Source organism: Rattus norvegicus, chromosome 17 (genome assembly GCF_036323735.1).
Source record: "Rattus norvegicus strain BN/NHsdMcwi chromosome 17, GRCr8, whole genome shotgun sequence".
Lineage (NCBI taxonomy): Eukaryota > Metazoa > Chordata > Mammalia > Rodentia > Muridae > Rattus > Rattus norvegicus.
The window spans coordinates 80,390,562-80,417,175 of record NC_086035.1 but is presented as its reverse complement, the minus strand read 5'-3'; the positions used below and the strand labels follow the sequence as shown (position 1 = coordinate 80,417,175).

The following is a 26,614-nucleotide window of genomic DNA, read 5'->3' as shown; positions in this document are numbered from 1 at the left end:
CAGGACACCCCTGAGATCGAAACACAGCATTCCTCCCTGAGGTCCCAGCACAGTCAGAGCAGCATACCAGACACTTCAGGCTCCAATTCGCCTTGCGATTGGAAGGCTTTCTTGCCTATTTGTAGGAGGTTTTCGGTGTCCTACTGACATAAACCTCCCAAGGCTGGGACAGCATCTTTGTTACATCCATGGTTGTTGCTGTTGACTATTCTGCACCTCGTGTTCGATAGGCAAGCCCTCTAGTACTGTCCTAAACCACCAGCCTCATTTTATTATATATGTTGAGTCTGGTGACTGAAGAGTTTAATTCCCCCACTCCACTCCCCAGGGCTCCTATTTAAGTCCAGAGCAAAGGGGAAATGCAGGAATATATTCAAGGGTCCCTCTAACAGTCTCTCAATGTCCTTAATGTGCTAGGGTTTGGAACCGCACTTAAAAATGAAAGGTCTGTTGTTTTCCCAAATCCTGCACACCAGGATTAGAAAGTAGATACCCAAGTTGTGCCTGAGGGGCTGGGGGGCTGGGGGGCTGGGGGTGCAGGCCTTAATCACTGCCTCTGTGTGTGTGTGTGTGTGTGTGTGTGTGTGTGTGTGTGCCCGTGTGCACACACACAATTTCCATTTGGTTCATTGAGCAGATAGTAAAAGGCATACCCCACCCACCAGACCTGTGGAGTTAATTCAGAATTCTGGAGCAAACAGGGTTTTCTTTGAAATCTGTCGGTCACCATTCAAGAACCCAGTTGTAGGTTGGAATTCCCTCAGGGGCTAGGATCTCAGGAAGATTTGTGACAAATCTGAAAGCTCAGAGAAATACATCTTTTCCTCAACTACTGAGCCAGTCGGGGAAGAATTGCCTTGGGAATCTTTGTTCTTGAAGCGCAGCTGTTTGGAAAGGCATGTTCTGAAAGGATCTCGTTGACTAGTGGAAATTTTCCTCAGATGAACCCAGCTCTTGGCTGTGCTTGGGCTTCTGCCAACCTGAGGCCACTGCTCCAGCACTTGTAACTTAGAGGTGGTTAATAAAAGCACGAAGGAAAATCATAAAAGGGAATGACAAACAAAGTCATCAAAAGCAGGGGGGAATGATTTGACTAAGATGAAATTCACTCTTCAGAGACCAGAATAGAAAATTTGCAGACATAAACTGATGTCAGCCAGAGACACTAGGATTTAACTTAAGTTTAATCAACCAGTTCCTATTAGTAATTTCCTTTACTGTTGTGGGAAAACTGAAAAAAAAATAAAGAAGTTGAGCAAAAGTAAAGTCTGTAATTGCTGTAACTGCCCAGACTAAAAGAAAGGTCAGAAAACCAAATTTCCTCCATGCCATTTACCTTTAAAGTCCATCGTGGGCCTGAAAAGGTATTTCAGTTGGGAAGGCATGTACTGACAAGGCTTATCTCCTGAGTTCAATCCCTAGAACCCACTTGGGGAAAGGAGAGACTGAGTCCCACAGGCTGCTCTCCAATTTACACACACACACACACACACACACACACACACACACACACACCACACACGCTCACTGGGTAAATAACTTTAACAGTTTAAAAGTTTAAAAGCTGAAGGGTCACTTAAGAGCACACTGTTTTCACACTGGCTTGTTTCATAAATGGTTTAGTGAATGAATGTAATAGTGTCAGAACTCCCAGGCATCTTGATGTTAACACTTGACTACATTCCATCATATAAAGAAACAGACTCAAACGCAATCAGACATCATAATTGATCCTTAAGTTACATACATATTTATATATTTGGCTATAAAGTTGGCACTCGCTGGATAAATGTTACAGCCTCTCTATTTTTAAGCATTTTGTACACGGCTGCACATCCAAGGTCATTTTCCTTTCTGGCACTGTTGTTTATTTTTGGAACATTTGAGCCAAATCTGTTCCGTCTTTGACCTTTTGGTTCTTTTCTTTTTAGGGAAACAACTATGTATACCTTTCTTGGTATTAAACATACACATACACTCACATGCTTGATAAACAGTTCCCAGACTTGCTTTTCGGACCAATAACTCGGTGCCCCGAGAGCTTTAAAATGTCAAACTTCTCACTGAGCACAAGACCTGTCACTGTCCATGAGTGCCTTTGACGGGACCCAAGACTTTCCTGATTGCTGTGGTTCCCAAGTGCCAGAAGGGTACAATGTTCAATACAATCTTCAAAATCCCCCCCCTTTCTGAGGGGGGAAGGGCCTCAGAAAGGTCAAAGAGCCCTCATCCCCCTCTGTTACAGATAATGAGGTACCATCAAGCTTACCTGGAAAAGAGCATGGTTGTCTTTTGCCCCACAAACAGCTCTCATCGCTTTGCTCAAAAGGTCAGTCGCAAACAGCTTATGCCCGGAGGAAGGCAATTTCTCATGCTTATCATAGCTGTAAGAGTGTTATTTTTCTTTTGTGTTTTCTTTTGGCTTTGAGATAATTAATTGAGATAATTACATCGTCGCCCCCTTCTCTTTCCTGCCTCTAAACCCTCCCATGTCTCCCTCCCCAATCTTTCCAATTCACAGCATTTCCCCAGTGATTGTTGCTGCATGCATTTGTGTGCATGTACACATACACATTTTGATTTACACATACATTTGCACACACCCACATATGTAGGAATCTAAATGTAACCTTTTCAGTTAACATAATGCTGCCTATATATACGTTTTCAGGGCTGATCGTTTGGTATCAGCCAACTGATTGCTGTGCTCTTCCCTGAGAGAAATTTTCCCTTCCACTCTCAGCTCTCCTTGGCTGCCTGTAGCTTTCTCGGTAGGACTGAAGCCTCGTGGTCTTTCTCTCACTCACTGCGGAATGTCTGCGGCTGATCTTGTTCTGTTCATGTTCGCCTGTCCCGTTAGTGAGACTTCAAGGACATAGCTTCTGCCGTAACTCACAAGCACAGCCCCATAGCTAGAACCTCAGGCTCTTACAACCTTTCAGTCCCCTCTTCTGAAATGATCCTTGAACCTTAGGTGTAGACGTTGTTTTGCGGATGGATCCATCAGGACTGCTTCATGACTCTGCATTGTTTTCTGTAATGGTCTCCATCCGCTGCAGAGAAGTTTCCTTGCTAAGGAGTGAGGACTACATTTATCTGTGGATATGAGGACAAATATTTAGAGTGTCATTGTGGATTATGCTGGTATAGTAAAGAGGTGGTTCTCCTCCGAGATCCATGACTTGACCAGCCCTGGGTCATTGGCTAGGTTCCCAGTACCAGGCATGATTCTCCTCTTACTGAGTAGGTCTCAGGTCTAATTAGAAAGCTGTTGGTTACTGCCAAGGTCTGGGTGCTACCATTGCACTTTGGGGTTAGGGGGCCATGTTAGTCACTGTTGTGGTTCATAGGCGTCATAGCTGGGTAGTGCTGTTGGTTGGTTCCCTCCTTTTTAAACTTGCATGGTGTCTTCTGGTCCATGAAAGCTGGTTCTTAGGGAGGAGGTTTCAGATTGGTTTCAGATCAGGGTCCTGTGGGCCCTGCGTCTGAAGCACACAGTGTCCTCAATAATAGAAACTCATCGTCAACCTCTAGAAGTCAAACAAGGGCAGTACCAATAGTCTGTCATGAGGAGATCTCTTAGACAACCCTGACCAATGACTTCTTTCATACCTGGTGTTGGGGTTTTTATTAGGTCAAATCACATTATTCTCTTGTTTGTGAGCAAATATTGTGCTTTCGGGAACCTTAATTGGGGTTCTCAGCTGTTATGTGGGGATGATAGTACTAAGAATATAACTTATATAAGCAAGAGGCAAGTCTATTTTAAAAGAGAGGAGCAAAACTTCATCTGTGTATGTAGCAACAGGAAATGAGACTGGGGAGATGGCTCGCCTGGTGGGCACCGTGCCAGCCGTGGATGAATGAAGACATGAGCTTGAGTTCTTAGGACCCATGTGAAACCTGGATGTGGCAAGACATGCCTGTAATCCCATCACTGAGGAAGCAGAGACGGGAATATCCCTGGGGTTTGTTGGCCATGCAGTCCAGCCAGGCTGAATTCGTGAGCTTCCGGTTCAGTGATCTCCTATCTGAAAACATAAGGAGAGTGATTGAGGAAGAAGGAAGAAACCAACAGCTACTTCTGGACCACACACACACACACACACACACACACACACACACACACCACACACACACAGACACAATACACACACATGCACCCACACATACATATACACATACCTGCATATACACAAGTTTATATGCACAAACAAACAAACAAACAAACACACACACACACACACACACACACACAAATGTTTTCAGTACCTAGGTATGTTGAACAAGAAGAAAAGCTGAGATATATTCCAGAGAAATAAGCAAGTGGGTACATTAGGGATGCCCTGGCAATGAGTTGGTCACCATATAACAGCGTTTATCATGCTACTTCTGTGCAGAAAGTCTGTCCTTAACCAAGTACACACCTAGGGCCATGCTGTCACTTTCTATCCTCTTAGACATTCAACATAAAACTAAGACTTCCCTGCAGTATAGCATTCAAAATTGCAGTACCCTGGTGTCAGGAAATTCATACCTTGTAGTTAATCCCCAGCCTTAGTGACCATGAGAGCTCTGAGGAGTTCCATGTGTGTACTGTGTGTGAATTGCTCTTGTGAGCTCATGTGGGGAGTCTTTACTCTTAGGAATATCTCAACCAAAGGAGCAAGCTTGGTGTCCAACATAAATTGACTTTAGGATAGAGAAGGAAAAACAGTCAACTGGTCTACCATTTACTCATAAGCTCTTATGTCTAGGATTGGGCAATACAATTAGGAAATGATGATGTGGTGATTTGACAGGAAGCTTTGTGACAACTTGCTTATTTTGATTTTTTAAAATAGGGACAAGTAGAAACACAAAATTTAAATTATTTGACAAAGTGGGTTATGAAGGAAAACAGATGAGAAAAAAATTTTTCCCCAGTAGGCTGAGATTTTTGTCTAGTCTACCCACGTTTGAATCAACCTACTGATGACTCCTCCAGTTGTAGGGAATGGTACTAATTTATCTTATTCATCCACTCCCCACATTCTTTTCTCCCAAGTAGGTAACTTAAGACTCAGCTTGAACCCTTCCTGTCTTGCACCCTCCCCTAATCTTGGCCTTTCCCTTAAATTTTATGGCTTTTCTCTCCTTCTGCTCTGTTAACCAGGTTGGGGCTTCTTCCTCATCCATCTCTGTTTTCTTTCCATTCAAATAACTGCCCATGGAACATCTGAATCTCTGTTGCCTACCATATTTCTGCTCTGGTTCTTTTTGCCTGGTCTCAGGATCCATCCAACCCTATTTCAGACTACTCCCTAGTTACTCCTTTTCGCCACGATCTTGTGCATGGTCGTCTAATACTAGGTGGTTAGTGTCTTCAGTGTTTCCCTCGTCTGCACCCAGGGCGTCCACATCTAAGTCTCTTATTCAAAGTCTCACCCACATCTGCATTTGTTTCCAACTCTCCTGAAATTACCCAGAAATTGCTTGCCTGCCCCCTCCATATATATATATATGTATATATATACATATATATATATGATTTGTTTGATTGATTTTCTGTTCTGTTTGTTTAAGAAAGTATTCTCAGGCTAGCCCTGAACTTATTAGGTTAGCCCAGGCTGTCCTCAAACACAAGATCCTCTTACTAAAGCCCTACCACCACCACCACCCACCCCCAAATAAAACAAAACAGTGTTGGAATTTCAGGCATGTGTCACTGCGTCCCACACTTCTTTCCCTATCCTTAAACTCTGGGCGACCTCAACATCATGCTGTTTTATCACCAACCTATGTCCTGAAAGTTTTTATGAACTCTATGAAAAGTTCATTTATGTTTATGAATATATATATTTTGAAAAGCCATTTATATGCATTTCTTGTCTACTCCCTTCACCTTCTGGTTCCTCGAAAAATCAACAATTAGTACTCATGGGGTGGAGTGCCTGATATTTCATACTCCTCCACCCCCTCCCCCAAACCCTGCTTTTGGAAACTGTGAAGTTCTTTGTCACAACCTCACAAGACAGAGATTTACTACCAAGTCATACAACGGGCCCTCCGGAGATGCCTTTGAGAAAGTCTGGAGAAAACCTACAGGATTTCTTTATTAGTATGTCAGCGGAATAGGAGAGGAAGAGGGTTGTTACATTTCAATCTCAAATCCCATTCAGAGAGGAAGAAACTCATTGACCCTACAAACCCCTCAAGGGTAGAGGTGACACCCAGATAATCACTCTTTTCTGGAGATGGGTTCCTCTTTTGCCTCCTGGTATCCGAGCGGCGCAATTGTGAGAAAGCAGTAAATTCCCGTCCCCTATGGAACACCGCCTCTCCAAAATAATGGCTTGAGGTGACACCCATGAAATTTAGATAGTTCTTAAACTTGCTGTGGAAATCCAGCAGGCGTCATGCCCCTGCCTGGTCCTGGACCGCAAGCTCCAGCCTGCAGCCTGAGAATTAGCCGCTAGAGGGCGCCAAGAGCGCGCCGGCCCCGGCCGGGAGCTGGAGAGGGTCGAGCGCGGGATCCACTGTTCCAAGTCCAGAGCGGTGGGGTTGGCGGGCCGCACAGGAGAGGACTGTCACTGTGGACTCACCGAGCTCACTGACCCGGGACACCGGCCTCTGGGGAACATCAGGGCTCCTCCTCCTCTGGCTCCACGGCTCCCGATCCTGGGTGAGCAGCGTTTGGGGCAGAGGACGATGTCTGCGAGAACCCACCGGGGTCCCCCGGAGAACTGGGCACCTCCGTTCGCTTGTCTCTGTTGCGTCTCGGCCGTGCTGGGGATGCTGTGGTCCCCCGTGTCTCTGGCGTTCAACTTGGACGTAGACAAGCTCACGGTGTACAGTGGCCCCGAGGGCAGCTACTTCGGCTACTCGCTGGACTTCTACATACCTGATGCGCGCACGTAAGTGGTTGGGTTGGGTTGGTGGCGCGCTCTGGGGTCCTGTCTCTGTCCCTCAGTGGTTTCCGCAACCAGGAGGAAAGGATGTCTAGATTTCAGCCAACTGCCCACTCCCGATCAGATTCTGATCTCTGCCTGCCATCAGCATCTTTACTCCTGGCTTACGCTAGATAGATGTGCCGGGTGAACCCGGACTAGGAGATTCTCCGTTGGTGTATAGTAAGTTCGGATTCATTATACAAAGAAGAGAGAGTGGGGCGGAACAGACTTGGGTCAGTTTTAAAAAGAAGGACCACAACGCAGTCTGTTCTTATCGAATCTCATAGTGCCTTAGGTTGCAGGCAGTTGGGAATTTGTCTTTCCCACCACTGTCTCCACCTAGATAGGCAGAACCATTAGCAGCCTTTTCCAAAACCAGGTTTCTGGTGATCACAGGCTTCCAAAGAGGAAATCAAGTTTGGCAGTCTTTCCATAGTAAATCTGTTTGCGCCTGCCGCTCCTGCAGCAGACCGGTGGGCATGCTTCTACAGACTGGGCGCGCAGGTAGACGACCCATGAGGAGTGACTTTCTCCAATCTCTTTGCAGAGCCAGTGTCTTGGTGGGGGCGCCCAAAGCCAACACTAGCCAGCCGGATATCGTAGAAGGGGGAGCTGTCTACTACTGTCCCTGGCCTGCAGAGAGGTCTGCACAGTGCAAGCAGATACCCTTTGACACCACCAGTAAGTGATGTTATTTTGTAATATGGTCCCTGGTTAAGAACCAGAGCCATTCCCCATGGCAACACTGCTTTTGTCCTCCGAATGTAAATTTGAATGTTTGGATGCATCTGGTAACTTCCGTTTCCCTACTGTTTCCCACTAGGGGGAGTGGGTGCTTGGGACCAGAAGAAAGTTACAACCTGCGGGGCAAGGGGGCACACTCTTTTAATCCTACTTGGTTGGCCGAGGCAGGCTGATCTCTTTGAGTTCAAGGCCGGCCAGAGTTACAACTTTACCTTCACCGTAGAGAATCGGGTTGTTTCCCAAGCGCAGACCTGGAAAAAACACTCGCTTTGGCGTATTTGTCATTCTCTAGTTCCCAAATCCGGAGGTGAGACTTGTCCTGCAGACTGTAACCTGGGTGCCTGCCATTCTAATTCTTTACAGAAAGAATTTTCTTTCAAAATATTGGACATTAGATGCAAAATACTATAGGCAGAGTGTGGATGGATTGCATTCATTTCCAAAATCCCCAGACAGATGTTTCTTATTTAATTAAAGGGAAAATACATTTTAAACAATTCAGTCTGGTTGTGTTTCGTCTGCTATTTTTTCTTTGGATCCTGAGAAAATAATTTAAAAGCGGTGTTTTGAAAACATCATCACTCGGTGTTTTAGCTTGTACCACCCAAATGTTAGTATTCAAATAATATATATTATCAGAGAATAAATACCTTCCTTTCAAAGATGCAAATATGTTAGGTCAAATGACAGGGTGTGATGGGCAGTGGATTAAAATACCTTGTACATGGCATAACTACTTTATGACATCATTCTTGCTTTCCCTGTGGTCCTGTGGTTATCTAGATGTTCTGCATCTAGAATTTATATAAATGTTCATTTTCACAGAATTTTTTAAAAAAATTATTGGGTGATATGTACTCATGACTTTAACCTTTATCATTTCTGTTGAGGGGGAAGATAATTTCAGGACTGTCAATATGGAAATTATTTTAAAGAAAAAATATGCAATCTTTACTTTGAATTATGACCCAATTAGAAAAATGTTTCATACGAGCATTTTTGAAATTATATTTCCATGTGCATCTGTGGTTACAATATCTTGTTTAAGATTTCAGTAAACAGTTCAGTTATTTGAAAACAGATTTATAAGCCTTTATCTTTTTTTTACATTCAAATTTAGCAGCTGGAAATTTAACATCTTTTGTGAACAAAATCGTGCAGTTTTAGATCCTTACTGACTTCTAGTTTCAGAATAAAGTTCTGGGGCTGGGGAGATGGCTCAGTTGGTAAAGTGCTTGCTGGACAAACATGAGGGCCTGAGCTCCAATCCACAGCTCTGTCAAAGCTAGAAATACTGGGGTGTGCCTGTGACCTCAGCACTTGGGTGAGTGGTGGACAAGAGTATTTAAGGCACTTTCTAGTCAGCTGATCTTGGCTAAAACACGGTGATCACCAGGTTCTGTGAGAGGCCTTGCTTCAAACAATAAGGCAAGAGTGAATGGAGAGAATATAGCCTCAAACTCTGGCTTCCACACAAGCTACTTGGGCAAGAACATCTGCACACACGTGTGCACACATGCATATGCCATACACATAGGTACACACAAAGACTTTATCTAAGGTTTAATCATATAAGCACAAATCATTACCATTTTAATTACCTGAGCCAAATAATTCTTGTAAGATTTATTTGTATTTATCTCTGTGTGCACCCGCCTGTGTTTGTTACATGTGTATGGTGCCCATGGAGGCAGAAGAATGTGTTGGATCACATGATGTAGGGGCTGGGAACTGAACTACTATCCTCTGGAAGAATAGCATGCTCTCCTAAGTACTTAGCCATCTCTTCAGCCACTAATCTGTATTTTTAAAAAGTAATTTAAACCCAACCCTTGAAACAGAAAGATACAATGTATTATACTATTTGAATTTGTATGCAAGAGGGGAAGCATTAAATGTTAGGATAGTTTTTTTTCCGTGAAGTAGCAATGACTAGTGATACAAATGAATTTAAGAAGTTTATAGCACATTTTAGAGTGCATGAAATCGGGATGCAGTTAGCATTTTCTTTTCATTTGCTAAAAGGAGAACTGGTACAAGTCCAGATCTTCATCTTTTTGCCCAGATGAATGTCTTTTTAAGTGATATTTTCAGTTGATGTCATGATTCAATAGATAAAAGTCATAGAATCTAGATATCAAACTGACTTTTAAATTGGCTTCTCCAGCCAAAACTTTCCATTTAAATTACAGTAGTTAAATTACAGTAGTTAATATTTTCCAACATTTGTTCTAAAGCAATTGTTTGGGGCTTTGAATTCACTTTCCTTTAGCAAACTAATGCTGAAAGATTGGGTTCAGATTTCCAGAATGGTCCACAGGAATGCACTTAACCCATATTGTAGTTGAACTCATATTTGCAACAGAACAGAAAGGGACAAGCTAGGGCAATTTTGGCAATTACCTAAGTAGAAAAATACTATCAAGAAAAGACCTTTTTTTTTTACTTAGATGGTGAAGAGAACTGGCTTCTTTGCAGAACATAACAGGGTGCCTCAGCACTCAGGCATGGGAGTTATGTTTTATAAATGTATACAGGATTTCTGATTTGTGTGTGTGTGTGTGTGTGTGTGTGTGTGTGTGTCTGTCTGTCTCTCTCTCTCTCTCTCTGTGTCTGTGTGTGTCTGTGTGTCTGTGTCTGTGTGTGTGTGTGTGTGTGTACTTGTACAAGTGCATATGCACGTGCGTTTGTATATGTCTGGAGACCAGAAGCTGACTCTGGGTGACTTCTTCAATCTCTCCCCACCTCCACATATTTGAGTTATTATCTTTCACTGAACCCTGAGCCCCAAGATTTGACTCTCCTCCCTGGCCAGGGAGCCTCGAGGAGCCTCCTCTCAGGCCTCCATACTCATGCAGGAAGCACTTTCTTGACCAAGCCATCGATCAGCCTCAGCTCTAAGAACACTGTGGTTTTTCTTTCAAAGGCAGTGAGGTACGAAAAGGCTGCACAGAGTTCCAGAGACACGAAGGGTTCAGGCTGGAATTAATACTTCAGTCAGAGACGTGAAGGGTCCAGGCTGGAATGAATACTTCAATGACCTAGAAAAGTGCAATCTCACTGAAAAAGAAGATAGAAATCTCTGGGAGAGAAAACAATCCCCATGTCAGCCGAGAAGGGGTACTGTGAGTTCAGAAACAGTTTTTCCCCCTATAGAAAATATGGGGGAGAAGGGGGTGTGAACCAGAGAAGCCTGGAGCCCCGGTGTAGGCTCCTGAGTAGACGCTGATGCTCACACCTAATCTGTCCAGTTGTTTTGTTCACGTGGCCCAGGAGAGAATAAACAGTAGCTGTAACTTGAGGCAAAGCGACGAAGGCAAAGCTGGGACGGCAGGAGCGGACGGGGCTGCTTCCTACTTGAGCCTTGTCTTTGTGACACGCTCGACATTGGCAATGAGCATCGCCAACTCTGGGTCTCGTGGTCTGCATTGTAGACGCATAAATGTGGCCGATCACTACGGCAGAGTAGCTCCTCTGTGTTCATGCTCGTCATTCCTAATCTCTCACACAAAATGACTATGTAAACACATATTCCGCGAGTCAAGAAACCAACCCTAAAGGTATGGCCAAGACCATACGATGCAGACACGGGCTGCTTTCTGAATTCCTCCCAGAAAAGGGAGAGAGCTGGTCTTCTTGGAGTAGCAGTTCAGGATCTGGACTGGGTCTATAGAGCCAGAGAGTCGCTGGGCACCTTCTCTCTGTTTACTCTGCCCCGGCCGCCATCACCTGCTCACCACAGTCGGATCTGCAAATTCCAATGTCAAGGGGCTAAACTAAGAAGCGATTTTGGCAAGAGGCTTGGAGAAACCAGATGCGGCTTGTTTTTGGTGGAAATTATGGGTTGTAATGGCCCTAGTTTATTTAAGTTCCTACCGACTCTGTGTTTAAGGTCCCCAATGTGTTACTGCCCGAGTTTTCCTAGAAAAAGGGAGACAATGGCTTTTCTTGAGAAAGTAGGGGCTATGACTTAGGGACAGATGGCGTTCATGGAACAGTGAATAGTGTCAGGCCTGTGTGTATACTATGTTATATACTTTCTGGTATTCCTCTGTAACACTAACCACCATCTATGTCTTTCACTGTGGGCTTTTCTCGTTGAATCTCAAGGCAAGATATTGAGAAAACCTGAGTTTGTTTTTTTTTTTTTCCCCTCAAGGACGTTGTTTCAATAGGTCCCAGCCCTGGGGTGTCTACCATTCAGTGTTTTCCTGGTGTAACCCACTAACTGTCCTTGGTTAGATACTGAAGGAACCCACGAAACTTAGTTTCAGAACCTACCTTAAAGACTAACCGCCCTCTTTTACAAGTTACCTGCTTAACTCTTTTTGTGAGCTGATCATCGTCTCATTTTTACTTTATCAATCAACTTGGATTTCATTTCTTACTATACGGTGCAATAAATACAAAACTAGAGGAAATTTCCAACAGCCCAGGACTTCAAACGCACGAATACCATCGAATTCTGGTCCTTTCAAGTCCAGAAAGAGGGGGTTTTAAAAGAAGCATATGGCTGTGGGGGAGGTGCAAAGAGGAGATAATTTCCCTGCTCTGTACAAAATCAAGTCATTCCAAAGAAGGACTCCTCTCCCCCCCCCCCCGTTCTACCTCCCCCATTTCAATGGGATGGAATCCCTCTATTTGCTGAATCGATTTCTCCCCCCTTTCTCTCTGCACCGTGCCCCTGTCACACACAACTCAAAACCTCACATCTGCCTCGTGCATGTGAAGCTACTCGTCCCATTTCTTCCTTTTTCCTCCACTTTCTCCAGCGATGCGTGGATGCCATCAAGGTCGGTAGACTAGAATCCTTCTGGTCAAGGATGGGTGAATGTGATCGATGTTTTCAGCTATGGCTCACAAGACGGTAAATGGTGGAGTGCTGCACCCAAAAACCATCCAGGAAATATTTGACGGTTTCGGATTCCCGAGGGACAAACTTGGAGAGGAAAACGAATGGCATGTGCTGGTAACAATAGGATGATCACTACAGCAGTTAAGACACAGGAAGTCGAACGGGGTCCACTCATAGTTAGAGACCCATGTGAACCGGAAACAGGAAGAGGTGGGAGGTGCTGCCCGGAGAAGCCAACTGAGAAAGACTGCTAGAGTGTGCCTTACTGTAGTATCTTTGTGGGAAGGAAAGGGGGTGGGGCAGAAAATGTTAAGTAATCTGGCTAGGGCCTTTCAAAATCCCAGAATGACGAGATTTTTGCTGGGAGTGAGTTGGAAAATGGAATGCCTTGTTTTGGGGCAGCTGGCTCCCTTCCTGTGGCCTTAACCTACAGAGTGAGCAGTTCTCAGCATCTGGCTGCCTTATACCAGGACTGGCTTGTTTTGTGATAGTGTGGGCTGTGCCAGTTTCCTTATGTGGGACGTAGGAAACTTGTCAGTGACAGAGCCTTGCTTTTCCTGCCTCCCCCCCCCCCACTTCCACCTCCCCAGTGGTGAGGAGATCATGTTTTGTTCAGGAACAAAGAGAAAGGAAGATACAAGTCAGAGCTACTCAAGCAAATGATGGAAGGAAGACCTTGAATGTGACAAGGCTCCGGAGGAGTGGAAGGCTGTACTCCAGGGAGCTCAGTTGAAAGGAAGAAGACGGAGGAGACACCCAGGAATGCCCTTCTCCTTTGAAGGGTCCACCATGGAGCCAAGAGCCCTGGAGCACATGTAATCTGGGCCCGGTGGAAGGCTGAGGTCAGAATGTGGACAATTTAAGGCCTCTGTGGGCTATACAGAGTAAGTCCAATTCCAGCTTGGACATCTGAGTGAGACCCAGCTTCAAAATGAAAAGACAAGGGAGGTGGATAGGACTTAGTGACAGAATGATCGCCCAGCGTGTAGAAAGCCCTAGGATCAATCACCAATCCCTAGCTCAGCAAATGGATAAGGATAAGGATGAAGAGGATGGGGATTTGGAATATATGTGATTGGCAGAGGGATTTCTTAACATGGATGAGGCCCTGAGTTTGATTTCTATAGCCGAATGAAAGATAAATAATAACGTTTTACTACTCATAAATAAATACAATATATAGAAATATTCATATATGTATGTATATATATATGTATGTGTACACACATGTGGAAAGCACTATGTATACAAATGCATATGCACAAATAGCACTAGCCATATGCTAATTTTGTCTGACCCAGGATCATTCAGTTCACCCTCTACTTTTCCCATGAAAATTCCCTGATGGCTGGCCTCACAGAGACACCAGCCCAGCATTCCTAAAGGAATCTCCATTGGCTCAGACTTCCCCACAACAAAACAACTAGGCCCTGATAGGAGAAAGGAGGAGGCATCGGACCCCACAGTGCTTAGCAACCAAGGGAGAGGGAGGAAGCAATTAGAAAGAGGAAGCCCTTGAAACTCCAACTAGAAATAGGAAACAGACCCGCTCCACGGCTAGTTGGGTAGCATGAACGCCAGGCGCCTGCTGCTTAATCTGCAAAATTCTTTCAAGAAGCTGGAAGTCTGTGTGAGGGGACAGGCTTCCAGGTTCTTGGCAAAAATACTCCAGGCAACAGACGCAGTGTTCTGTGAGAAAAATTGGAAATAGTCTTGAAATTCTCCCGAAAGAAGAAAATCACACTTTGACATTTAAGCAGACTGGCTGAGGTGTGCACTTGTGACAGCCCTGGGTATCGAGTCCTGCATCCATGATGAGGACAAGAGAAACATGGCTGATACAACAAACAGGTTTAGTACATTTAGTGAAAACGCCTAATCTTTCAAAATTCAATTTCAGCAGCGTGCTTACCAAAAACATGTGTAGTTGCACACAAGGTATATCTGCACAAGGAGTCCTAAAATAGATTAGAAGTGACGTCAGTCGTAGGCCATGTTATAAGGAGATTTGAGATAGCCCAGCAAATGGCGATTCACTGATAAGTGGTTTATACTCAAAACAGTCTACGTCCTACACCAGTTCTGCGCTGTTATGGAATGCAGATGGGTAGAGCTTGGGTGAATGTCACAGACAGTCCGGGGGGAGTGCAGCTCAATCTTGGCCATGTGGAAAGGCCAGAACTGGGATCTCAGAATCAAGTAGCAGCACCCCAGAGGTCTGTCAAGATGAGAAACATTTCAAGATCCACAAACATTGCCCAAAGTGATCCCTGGCCCTTTGGATTATTTTTGTAATGCATTTTTGCAAAACTGGGCCTCTCTCGAAATGCCCATTGAGCACTCCGAAGGGGCTGAGTCAAGCTTACGGAGACAGCAGGGGGCGATTGGGGCAACCTGGTGGGACTTTCTGCATCCTGGTTATTGTGGTGCATATTTGACTAAATGTAATTGCCCCAATCCATAGAAGAACACAAGAGTAAACTCTCCTGTGATTTGTATAACAGCAAGATCTTTAAGTGAAAAGAAAAAAAGAGCCTGTTTGGAGAATACAAGAAAGCTATATATTCAATACCATCGAATTTGTTTCTATAACCGTTGCTTTGAACACACGGGCATTAAGATTCTTTAGGCTATGGCAACTTCTGATCTAATAAAACCAGAATCCGTGAGAACACAGATTTTGGATGATGGGTGCACACCATTTCTCCTGCCTGAGACTGAGGATGTAGAACCATCTTTAATGGTAAAGAGCCATCATTGAGTAAGGTTGAGTACGAATTCATCCGTTCAACAAGATGTCCTAACCTGCAATCGCAGGGCTTGTGGAACCTGAGTCCCAGTGGCACCTCCCAGATGGCACCATTATAAACCAGGCTCTTGCCACGCTGCTTAACTAACACCTTCCCCCTGCAGTGCACTGCCGCTTTTTCCTCTGCACGCAAGCACGCAAGCACGCACGCACGCACGCACGCACGCATGCACGCACTCTCCAATTCACTTTGGGCTGTTCTGTGGCCTCTTCCTTAACCACCTAGAATAACTTGTTTTTCAGAAATGATTTTCTTTTGTTGTTGTTGTTTGGTTTGTTTGTTTTTGTCTTGTTTTGTTTTTGTTGTGGTGGTGGTTGTTTTATTCTTTAATCCTTTGGTACAGTCCAGTTATCCCCATCTCGGTCTACTCTCTGTTCTCTTCCCATTCCTCCCTGCCTCCCCGCTCCCCGCTTCCCGCCCGCCCCTGCCCCATCCCTACCCCTGTCTCCAAGAGGATGTCCCCACCCCACACCCCACACCCCAACCCCGCCACACCTGCCCACTCTCTGAGGCCTCAAGTCTCTCCAGGGTTAGGTGCATCATTTCTCCGTGAGGCCAGATCAGGCAGTCCTCTGCTGTTATGTGTCAGGGACCTCGTGCCAGCTAGTATATGCTGCCTGGTTGATGGTTCAGTGTCTGGGAGCTCTAGGGAGAGGGGACAGAGAGAGGAAAGGGGGAACATGATTGAGTATTGGGGGCAGACAGGAGAGAAGCCCCGAGGGCCAGCAGAAAGAATGGAAACAGGCAACATCGGGAGGTAGGAGGTGGGGGGACTCTCCGGAATGTATCAGAGACCTGGGAGCTGAGGGACTCTCAGGACTCAAAGGGAGAGACCTTAGATGAATGTCCTACAGTGGGGAGAGGGAACTTGTAGAGTCCACCTCCGGGGGGGGGTGGGGGGGGGACAAAAAACAGGGCATCAAGTGGAGGGATGGGGTCGCCATCCCACAGTCAAAAACTCTGACTCTGAATTGTTCCTGTCTAAAAGAACTGCAGGGACAAAAGTGGAGAAGAGACTGAGGGAAAGGAGGTCCAGAGACAGGGCCAAATTGTGATCCAGCTCACGGGGAGACTCACAGGCCTGGCACTACTACTGACGCTATGTGTGCTTACAGACAGGAGCCTAGCATGGCTGTCCTCCCAGAAATGATTTTCTGATCAAAAAGTTACTTCCTTCATCTCCTGCTGACACTTCCGAACAGAATTTGTTTCTAGAATTCTAAGATCACCACACATCCTTTTAAGGGAGAAAGATAATAACAACAATAATAATCTCAACCGCCTAAATACGATAGTAAACCAAGTCAATGCCGTAAATCACATAAATATGATAAATTCACAAAATTGAAGTCTAAAAGGAGCAACATGAACATGGGAAGTTACCTTTGTCTTTAACGTTAACTTTAAACATTCAAACCCGGGTATATAACTTTTGAAGAGTACCGGAAGGAGAGGGCAGCGGATGGCTGCCTGCTAAATACGGTTCTGGGTTCAAGAGAGATCTCAGTTGGTAAAAAGCTTGCCGGCTTGCAGGCCCAAGTTTGAGCCCTGTGACCCTCGTCCTAAGTTTAGTTCAGTGAAGAATAGTTGTAGTACGGTGCTGGGGAAGCCAGAGGAGGTCAATACCACGTGTTATTTCGCAAATGCCCCTCCCACTTTTTTGAGACAGGGATTCTCATTGGACCGTAACTCACCCAGCCTGCTAAGATGGCTGGCTAGCAAGCCCCATGATCCTCTTGTTTCTGTTTTGCCAGTACTGAGACAACAAGTGCATACCATCTTGCCCGGCTTTTTAAAACATAGATCCCAGGGCTAGACCTCAGGTTCTTGTTCTATACCATCTCTCCAACCCTGTCATAATATCGTTTTCCTTAAAATCATCTTTTATTTCCAACAGATATTTACTTATTATGGCATCATCTAAAGGGAAAATAGAGTTTTAAATAAAACTTAGTGACATTATACAGGCAGACCTTCTAGACTCTAGCATATGGTCTCAAGGAGAGCGTTGGCCTTGCCTCCGTAGGGAGTGCAAGGGAAAGCAGGGACAAGGCGAGAGGCAGAGAGAGAAGTGTATGAGAATGTGCACGAGCATTTACTTCAAATGGAGTCAATCCTCGGCGTTCTATCACTACCACGGAAGAGCATACTCCAGGGGCTTTAAACAGCTCACACTGATTGCCATAGAGCTCTGAAAGTCCGAAAGTCCAAGTCTAAAATTGGTCTCCCTGAGCTAAAGTCAAGATCTTGGCAGAGCCACGTTCTTTCTGGAAGCGCTTGGGAAAAGCTGTTTCCTTGACTTTCCCAGGCTGTAGCCTGCCTCTGTGCTCTGGCTGGTGGCCCTGCCCATTTTTAAAGCTCCTGGTGTTGGCCACATGCTTCTGTATGGCTCTCCTCTGGGCTTCCTTTTCTGCTTTGCAGAACTCATGATGTTACATTGGGCTACGTTCATCAGCAGGAGACCCTGCCCGTCTAAAGGTCAGGTGACTAGCATCTGTATTATACTTCAGACACAGTTCTCCTTTATTATTATTTACTTATCACTCAGTTATAAGTTTGTAGACATGTGATGGTTTTTATTTTTGCCTAAGAAATTTTATTTTTTGCTTAAGAAAGGGCCTAAGTTCTGTGAAGCTTATGAAGAAGAAGTATTTTAGAGTGTTGTCCGGGTTAAAATCCGGAGGCGAATGAATGAGGGCAACAAAAAAGGCTTGTGCCTAGAGAATAGGGGAAGAGTAGAAAGTTAGACCAGAGAGGCTTTGGAAGCGAGGTTGGGTCATGATCTTGAAGGCCCATGGCCTCTGATTGTATTTATGCATATATACACACACGCATGCTCTCAGGAGCCTGTGTGCAGACACAGGTACACAATTTTTAAAAAGAAATAGGTCTAAAAAAGAAATGAATAAACGCATCTTACAAAGGTTGGTAATTGGGTGCAATCAGCCTTTTAACTATGGCCATTGGAGACACTGTGATGGAAGGCAAAGGTCAAAGGTTTCATGAGAGCCATTGAAACATCATGGGAAACATGGCTTCCCAGAGACCTCCACACCCTCTGGTTCATACCATTCCTACTCCCTCTTCCACAGTCACTCCTGAGCCAATCACTGGGTTAAACAAACAGTATGTGGAGTTGGGAGGAAGCTTTGGTGGGCAGGAGATCTGGGAGGAGGTGCACAGGAGTGGATTTGAACAGAGTACATCGTATACATGTCTGAACTTAAATCCTCAGACTTAAAAACAATACCTCATGGGTAACCACCCAGTTACCCAAGGAGCTGAGATCTGTAGACATTTTAGGTTTCACAAATACAAAAAGGTCCAAAGGACATCTCATCATCTCCTGAGGAAATGTGGATGTTTTTAAGTACACGCACAATGCACACAAACCAAGTCAACATTGCGCTAACCCAATTTCATGGAGTCAAACGAACAATGCATACAGTGAAACCTTCTAAAGTCTTTCTAAAAGCCTGGGGCCATTTAGATACAGTCCTCACCCCTGGAAAGACACCCAAAACAATGCCTCAGCAGGTCTGCATGCATTGGTTCTGCCGGACATGACGCAGCCATCCCGTGTGCAGTCAACCATTCTAATGTCTTTTCTAGAGCTTGACTCTCCTTCCTGCTTCTTCCACTTCAGAGGGAATTGTGGTTTGGAGAGATTGGGGGTTTCGACATTTGGTGTTGTAATCTTTCAGGATTATGGTTTCAGAAATTTTTATATTCAAGGCACTACAAACCTTACAGACTTTTGTCTTTCAGAATCGAAACACTTAACATTATCTCATGGGATTGTGCCTGTTAAGATTCTGAGCAGCACTAAATTATATGGTACTTTAATAGCCAGGGCTGAGATTTGGCTTTTTATAATAAAAGAAATGCACAAGCAACAGGGGACTTTTTGAGTAGGAAGTAAGATCGTTTGAATTATGATTTTTTTTAAGGATACATTGAGCTTTTGGATGAAGAATATGTTATCCAGAACGGAACAGAATGCAAGCCAAAACAGAAGCCAGGGGGACAAGGCAAGGGCAGCTCACAGCCGTCCAGGGGTAGAAATACAGCTTGACATGAATAGGAATGGGGAGGAGGGCAGCGAGAGATGGATGGAACCGGATTTCACATCTAAGTTGAAAGGATCTCGTTCTGGATCAGATGAACAGTGTGAAAAAGGAGGAAGAGTTTGACCTTAGTTCCCAGAGTAAACTGACTTGAGAGTGGACACTGGGAAAGGAGCATGCCTTGGAGGAAATAGCAGGAGTTGAATCCAGATATGTGAAATTTGAGATGCTTATTAGACCTCCAAATGGATGTCAAATGGGCTGTTGGATAAATAGACCCAGGCCTTGTGCAAGATGCCAGGGATTTTAAATTTGGAAGTGGTGTGGAGATGATATTTAAGACAATGGCTGACTTAGGGGGGCATGTGTGGACCAAGCGTAGAGCGGCGAAGTGAGTAAATAGAAAAGAGGGGACCTCGAGGTTGAAACTGAGACCCAGAGCAAATCAACCTCTAGAGAAGGATGGGGGGCAAAGGGGAGTATGTAAAGTACAGGAAGCCCCGTGAGTCAAGATGTCAGCAAAATGTGGTGAGGAATGAAAGGATTTGTTTTGGTAACTGAAGGTTGCGCGTTTGGTTTTAAAAAGCAGTTTCAAGGGAATATGTCAAAACAGACTGGAAACAGATGATGAGAGAGAGCAAATGTGCAAAGCTATATGTGGAACCCAGAAATTTTAATAATCCAGTAGCTACCATAGTGTGGCTGCAATATGACGGAAATTAACCAGAGGGGATGGAAGGAAGCAATGTTGACAGAAGGAGAGAGTGATGAGCATAAGTGGGAATGGATGGGGCTCTAAAATAAACAGGGGGTCTAGCCTTGGAGAATCATGAAGGGAAGAGTGTTCATCATTAGTCCTGGGTGGAACAGTGGGAGAGGCAAAGAGCTGTGAGTAGCTGATGCCTTATGGGATGCAGAAAGGAAGTGACCTTTTTTACCTCACATTGTCTTCAGATTTTATCAGTGAATCAAAAAGCAAAGCCATCAGATGAGAATGAGGAGGCAGAGAAGACTTGGAGGAGAGGGAAAGGTAGATACCATGAACACAGAACATACCGAGTATTGAAGTAACAGAGTGCCCATGAACCATTCTCAACCATTTTTGTATGCATTTCTTGAGTGAATGTACCTTTGTCTCCACTCACCTCATAGCATGGCTGTACCTGGAGGGGTAGAATTTAAGAAAAATCTCCCAGAAGATAACTCCATCTTGGAGGTTAATCTTCCAAAGTATAAACTGCAGACAAAGAAGTCCTGGATTCTGTGGTGCCTGTTTGAACAACGTCAGGAAGAATTATTTTTTTTAAAACTCATACGAGGTGGGGGAAGGTGCCTTCTACGCAACTCTGGCAACCTGAGGTGAAGTGAACCCCTGGAACCCATAAAAAAGTGGAAGGAGAGAATCAACTCCAGAAAACTGTCCTCTGGTCTCTGGTTAACAGGGTTGCCTCATACCCATGTGCACAGGCACACGCAAGCGAGATCTATGTAAAACCATGTAATTGAATGAGCTCTTTCCTTAGACAAATGGTTGGGGTCATTTTTAGTTCATCATCTTCTATCAACTAAGATAGAATTCTGAATAATATTCAACCAAGCAACAGGATGGTAGCTAAAATATACTCTCATATGCTACCAAGAGAAACTAGTTTACACAGCCCTTTTTCTGAAAACCAGTCAGATACTGTATTTAAAGCATACCTTTGAGGTCATATTGAAGACCTTTTCGTCACCTAGTGGTCTTCCTGAGATCCCTTTTCATTAATTATGCAAATAAATGATCAGGTACTAAATAAAAACATGCTGTGCCTTTGAGAAATAGTACTGATATTTGAAGTTCTTAGGGTTTTAAAGCTGGACCTACACCTGAGGCACATGATCAAGAATTCCATGAGAGGAAGAGAATTCTAGAAGAAAGGGAAAAATCTAGAAGAGGGGTTTGATAAAGAATGAATATTTAAAAATCAAGGAGCTAAACTAAAGTCACACTGGTTGGAAATAACAGAATGATCCTTGGCAAGATGGCAGGCTCTTCATGGCTAGATTTCAGTGGAGAAACACCTCTGCCACTGAGGGGAAAGAATGGATTTGTAGGGGGCAAGCTGGAGCAAGAGCAGCCATGTTAGCAACAGAAGCTGAAGAGGGATGGTGCAGCAGCTGCCATGAGGGATGGTGCCTGAGGTAGAAAGAGAGGCAAGAGATTAAGAAAACCAACCAGCAGAAAGTGATGGTGGAATGGACTATGAGGTTGATGATTGTTCATGATGTAGTCTGGGCTCCTGACTTGGTTAACAGGGTTGCCTCATATTACAGAAAATTAATGGATAAAACAGATATGACAGTCTGTCCGTGCAATGTTTAAGTCCTAAGAAAACCAGTGCATTGAAGTTTTGTAAGTCAAGGAAAGCTTACATCATAGGAAAGGACATAGAGAGACAGCTGAAGGGTAGTGTGTGTGTGTGTGTGTGTGTGTGTGTGTGTGTGTGAGAGAGAGAGAGAGAGAGTGCAAGTGTGTGTGTGTGAGTGTGTGAGTGTGTGAGCGTGTGTGTGTGAATGTGTGAGTGTGTGTGAATGTGCATGACTGTGTATGTGAGTGTGTGTGTATGAGTATGTGTGAGTGTGTGAGTGTGTGGGTGTGTTGTGAGTGTGTGAGTGTGTATGAGTGTGCATGTGAGTGTGTGTGTCTGTGTGAGTATGTTTGAGTGTGTGAGTGTGTGTGTTCATATACATGTGCATAGGTAAGAGAGAAAACCGACCTAGTCAATGTGACTATAGCAGAGTGATTTGTAGAAGTCAAGGTTAAATTGATGTTTTTTTTCACTGCAGACCGACCACAGACAAGTCTGCCTCTCAGCCTATGCGCCACACTTGGGAGTTGCTTTTGTCCTTGTTTCTAAGACGACCTACAGGTGGCTTATGATTTCTCCTGGGGAGCTCATGGCTTTGCTTCTTTATTTCTAATTTCTTGCTTCCCTAGCTGTACCATATAAGTCAGCAGAATCCCCGCCCTCCAAAATTTGCTCACACTGTCTCAACAAAAGTCCATATGTATTTGCAGAACAAACTTTACATAAAATTTGAGTTAAGTCACATATGAAAAACATTTCAAATATTATTATATAATGTAGAAAACTCATTCATTTTTATTGCTAAACAAAACTCTAAATAGCGCTGTTTGGCTACTATAGTTATTCAAAACAAGAAGCTGGGAATGTGTTCTCTATTCTTTGGGAGATGACTTAGATATGGAAATAATTATAGAAAAATTATGTTCTTATCCAGGGCAGGAAAATATATAATAGGAATTATTGTAATATAATCTTTACTATTGCTTTCCCAAACCCATACATATGAAAATTATTATTTAAACTCTAAAAGCACAAATTTGTCTCATTTCAGCATCTTAATATTTGGTTATGTACGGAGGAGAACACTGAAATTGTGGTTTTTGACAGATGAATTTAAAAGTTTCATAATTTTCAGAATGGAATAATTTATTTTTCTGTTCTTAAATTGTGAATGGCTGAATGAGTTTACCATGTGGAGCAGAAAGTACATCCAGAAAACGGGAGTGCAATGCCCTTTCAGCTGCTTGACATTAAGTAACTTACTTTCAGCTTTTTAAGTTAACACTTTATTATTTGTTAAATTCACATCATGCACCTATCCCACTCATTTCCCCATCCCTTCATACCCACCCTCCACCCTTGCAATCTCTTCCCCCAAAGAAAAAAAATCTCACTGCAGAAGCAGTAATCTGTCATGGTCTGTCCCTCAGTGTACCCTTTGTTCCCACACCTCTTTGCTTTCAAGTGTTCATTGCAATGAGTTGTTGGTCTGGTTTGCAGCCTCTGGCTCCTACTGCATTATCAATACTGGATCCTCACTGGGACTCCTCTCAGATATCCTGTCATTACCCTGTGTCTTGGAGACCCTGCAGCTTGGGATGTACACGACTGGCCCCTTCACAAATTCCAGCAGTTCATAGATAGGGTAGATGTTGGGGTGGACCAACTTAAAGGCCTGGATCTAGGCCTCAGTGGCAGCTGAACTGGCCATGCCACCAGCTCTCCCACACCTACACTACCAGGGTGAGGCTCACCAGCTCTGCCCAGGCTAGCTTACCCAATGAGGCAGCCAGCAGGGGACGGGGCAGCTCTCCTGCTCTCAAGCCTTCAGGCAGCTCATCCAAGCCCACTCCGGCAGGGCCAGCTCTATTGTGCTGGCAAGGTACAGGGCTCACTCTCCTGAGTGCTGCAGCTGGTGAGGGGCAGGGCTAGCTCTCCAGCTTTCATGACCTCAAGGCCAGCTCTCCTGCCTGCGGTAGGTGGCAAGGTGTAAGGAAGGGATATGAAGTTACTAAGAAAGAAAGAAAGGAAGAAAGAAAGATGGAGAAGAGGAGAGAGGAAGGAAGGAAGGAAGGAAGGAAGGAAGGAAGGAAGGAAGGAAGGAAGGAAGGAAACAAAACAAACCTCATGGTCCATCCTTGTCACAAAAGAACCAAGAAAGTATCTCTCTTGTCATTGCTATATCTTTAAGATGACAAACTGTCTTTTAACCAGGTATAAAGCATTTCCCCAGGTCTTGTATTATCCCCAGAATACGGGATAATCCCATCAGCAAATAACAGAGAAAATACTTCAAGCTGTTGTTAACAACATTGCTTAGTCCCTATTATTAAGATCCACAGAGAAGGAAGCTTCTTGCAAAACACTTCATTGTCTCAAGTTTTTAAAATAACCTACAAACTTTCAACCTAAAAAGAGAATTTACAACCTTGTATATTCATTGGCATAGAACTCAGAGGCTTGTGCATACCTGGAAAGCACTCTAACGAGGAAATCCATAACCAGCCCTTTTGTTGTTTGTCGTTTTGGGACAGGGTCTCACTAATTACCCCAGGTTAGCCTCAAACCTGTAATGTGCCTGCCTTTGTCACCCAAATGTGAGGACTGCAGGCATGAGCCATCCTATCGTCCACTTACAAACAGGTTTTAAGAAAATTACTTAGAGAAGTTGGAAATAAGAAAGGAGTGTGTGTGTGTGTGTGTGTGTGTCTGTGTGTCTGTGTATATGTGTGTGTGTGCATGTGTGTGTGAGTGTGTCTGTGTGTGTCTGTGTATATGTGTGTGTGCATGTGTGTGTGCGTGTGTGTGTCTGTGTATATGTGTGTGTGCATGTGTGTGTGCGTGTGTGTGTGTCTGTGTCTGTGTGTGCATGTGTGTGTCTGTGTCTGTGTATATGAGCGTGTGTGCGTGTGTATGTGTGTGTCTGTGTGTGTGTCTGTGTATATGTGTGTGTGCATGTGTGTGTGTGTGTGTGTGTGTGTGTGTGTGTGTGTGTGTGTGTGTGTACTTCAGTGGGGAACAGGAGAGAGCTACCAGACTAGAAAGGAAGCCTCACACGTGGAGATCAGACAGAACCTGTGTCCTCTGATGTCAAGAACAGGGCGAGGGGACTCAATCTGTTAGGCAAAAGTAAACATTTCATTCACACTCCATGTGCATTTGCACATTCATGTACATATCTCCTGACATACGGTATACATATATGAGGTAAGTCACCAATTTCAGTTAGCAAATTACCCGGTCAGAATAAAACATCTCTTGAACATCTGAGGCAGAAAGGAGCCAGTGAAATTTATTTAAACACTGGATCTCTCAACAGCCAAGAATGGAGCCCCAGGGAGTTCTTTAACATGGGGAAATTGAGAGTAATTCATTTGGAACTTTAATTTTCTTTGACATAAAACCCAACCCATACTCTTTTCTTGAGTTTGTTTCTTTTAGATAAGGGATCATCGGACACCCTCATTTTATCTTGAGCTTTGCGTATGACTCTTCTTTATTCTCACAAGCATAGCTTCAACCTAAAGGCAACTTTTACAGCACATTTGATGATGACCAAGATTTAAACGTTTAAAGATTTCTTTCCCTCTTTTCTTGATCAAAACTGTCTGGACAGCTCCCACAACAGCTTGAAGAAAGTCCCTGAGGCGACAGGCTTGGAAGTGATGGCCGAAGGCTAGAGCCAGATTTACTGTTTCTTCCAGAATGAGGTCGAGAGTTTTATAAATAGTTTTCCAAAATTGTTCCGTCTGCCAATGCGTTTGGTCACACCTGTGTGGTCTTAGCCTTTCCTGCCCTCCTCTGGTGATCTAGCCTCATATCGTCAATTCTTCTCATTTTACTAAACAAGTTAGAGAACTCTGCTCTTACTCATGTGTGCGCCACCTTCTACAGCACCACATCCCACACCTGCTCTGAAACACGCATTCCCCCAAATAAAAAGACCTAAAGCTGGCCGGCTTGCCACCCACTGGATCTGTACCCGGACTGCCCAGATATACCAGCTTAAAGGGGATCACGCACAGCCCGGAAAGCAGAGTGGGCCAAACACTGCTGCTTGCTGACAGAAATCTGTATTTCTCAGGTTGGCTCTGTGTCTTTTTGGGGTATCTTCAGGTTTGTCTACACCCCCAGATTATAGAAAATATTAAAAGGAAATGTAAAGTGTGAATCTCCCTCCCTCCCTCCCCCCTCCCTCCCTCCCTCCCCCCTCCCTCCCTCCCTCCTTCCCTCCTTCCTTCCTTTCCTTTCTGACACGCATGGACTTACTTTTTCAACAACAATAAAATCATGTTGAAGAATTTATCCTTGTAAACTTCTGAATAAATGCATCAAAACTGGACCATTCATTCAATGAATATTTATGGACAACTTACAGGGTGCTGTGAATTATTTAAGAAGTGGAAACAGTAGAGAAGAGACAGGCTGTCTTTATGCGTAGAATTAATGTATATTATGAAGGGAAAGCCAACACGTGTGAAGAATATCATACTGTTATCTCAGACAAGGGTCGGTAATATTAAAAAAGTTACAAAGAATGACAAGATAGTCAGAGTTGGGTGACTTAAGGACAGTGTGTCTTGGGGAGGTGGGTGTTTTAACTTCCACCGAGCAACGAAGAGGAGAGTGCTCTCAGGCTGGGATAGTACAATGGGTAGAACATTGTAGACAACAGGAAGAGCAATGGCAGTAGGGAATTCTTGAAGGCTGGGTATGTTCACAGGGCAGATCATCACTGTGTCTACCTCTTAACAAAATCCACAAACTGATGGTGTTTGAGGCCTCAGGGAATCTATGTTGCCCCCTAGGATATGTAATAAGTGTTTTGTTTGTTTGTTTTCTCCTCGTCCTCGTCGTC

At 44.3% G+C, this 26,614-nt stretch overlaps 1 protein-coding gene across 1 annotated transcript in view; it reads left to right on the top strand.

Annotated features, from left to right (window-relative positions):
* Positions 1–6,542: 6,542 nt before the first annotated feature.
* Positions 6,543–26,614, top strand: part of Itga8 (integrin subunit alpha 8) — a 197,495-nt gene continuing 177,423 nt past the window's right edge. The window contains 2 exon segments of the mRNA NM_001173972.1: positions 6,543–6,896; positions 7,480–7,613. Coding sequence (NP_001167443.1) covers positions 6,691–6,896; positions 7,480–7,613 — 340 coding nt within the window. The 5' untranslated portion in view covers positions 6,543–6,690.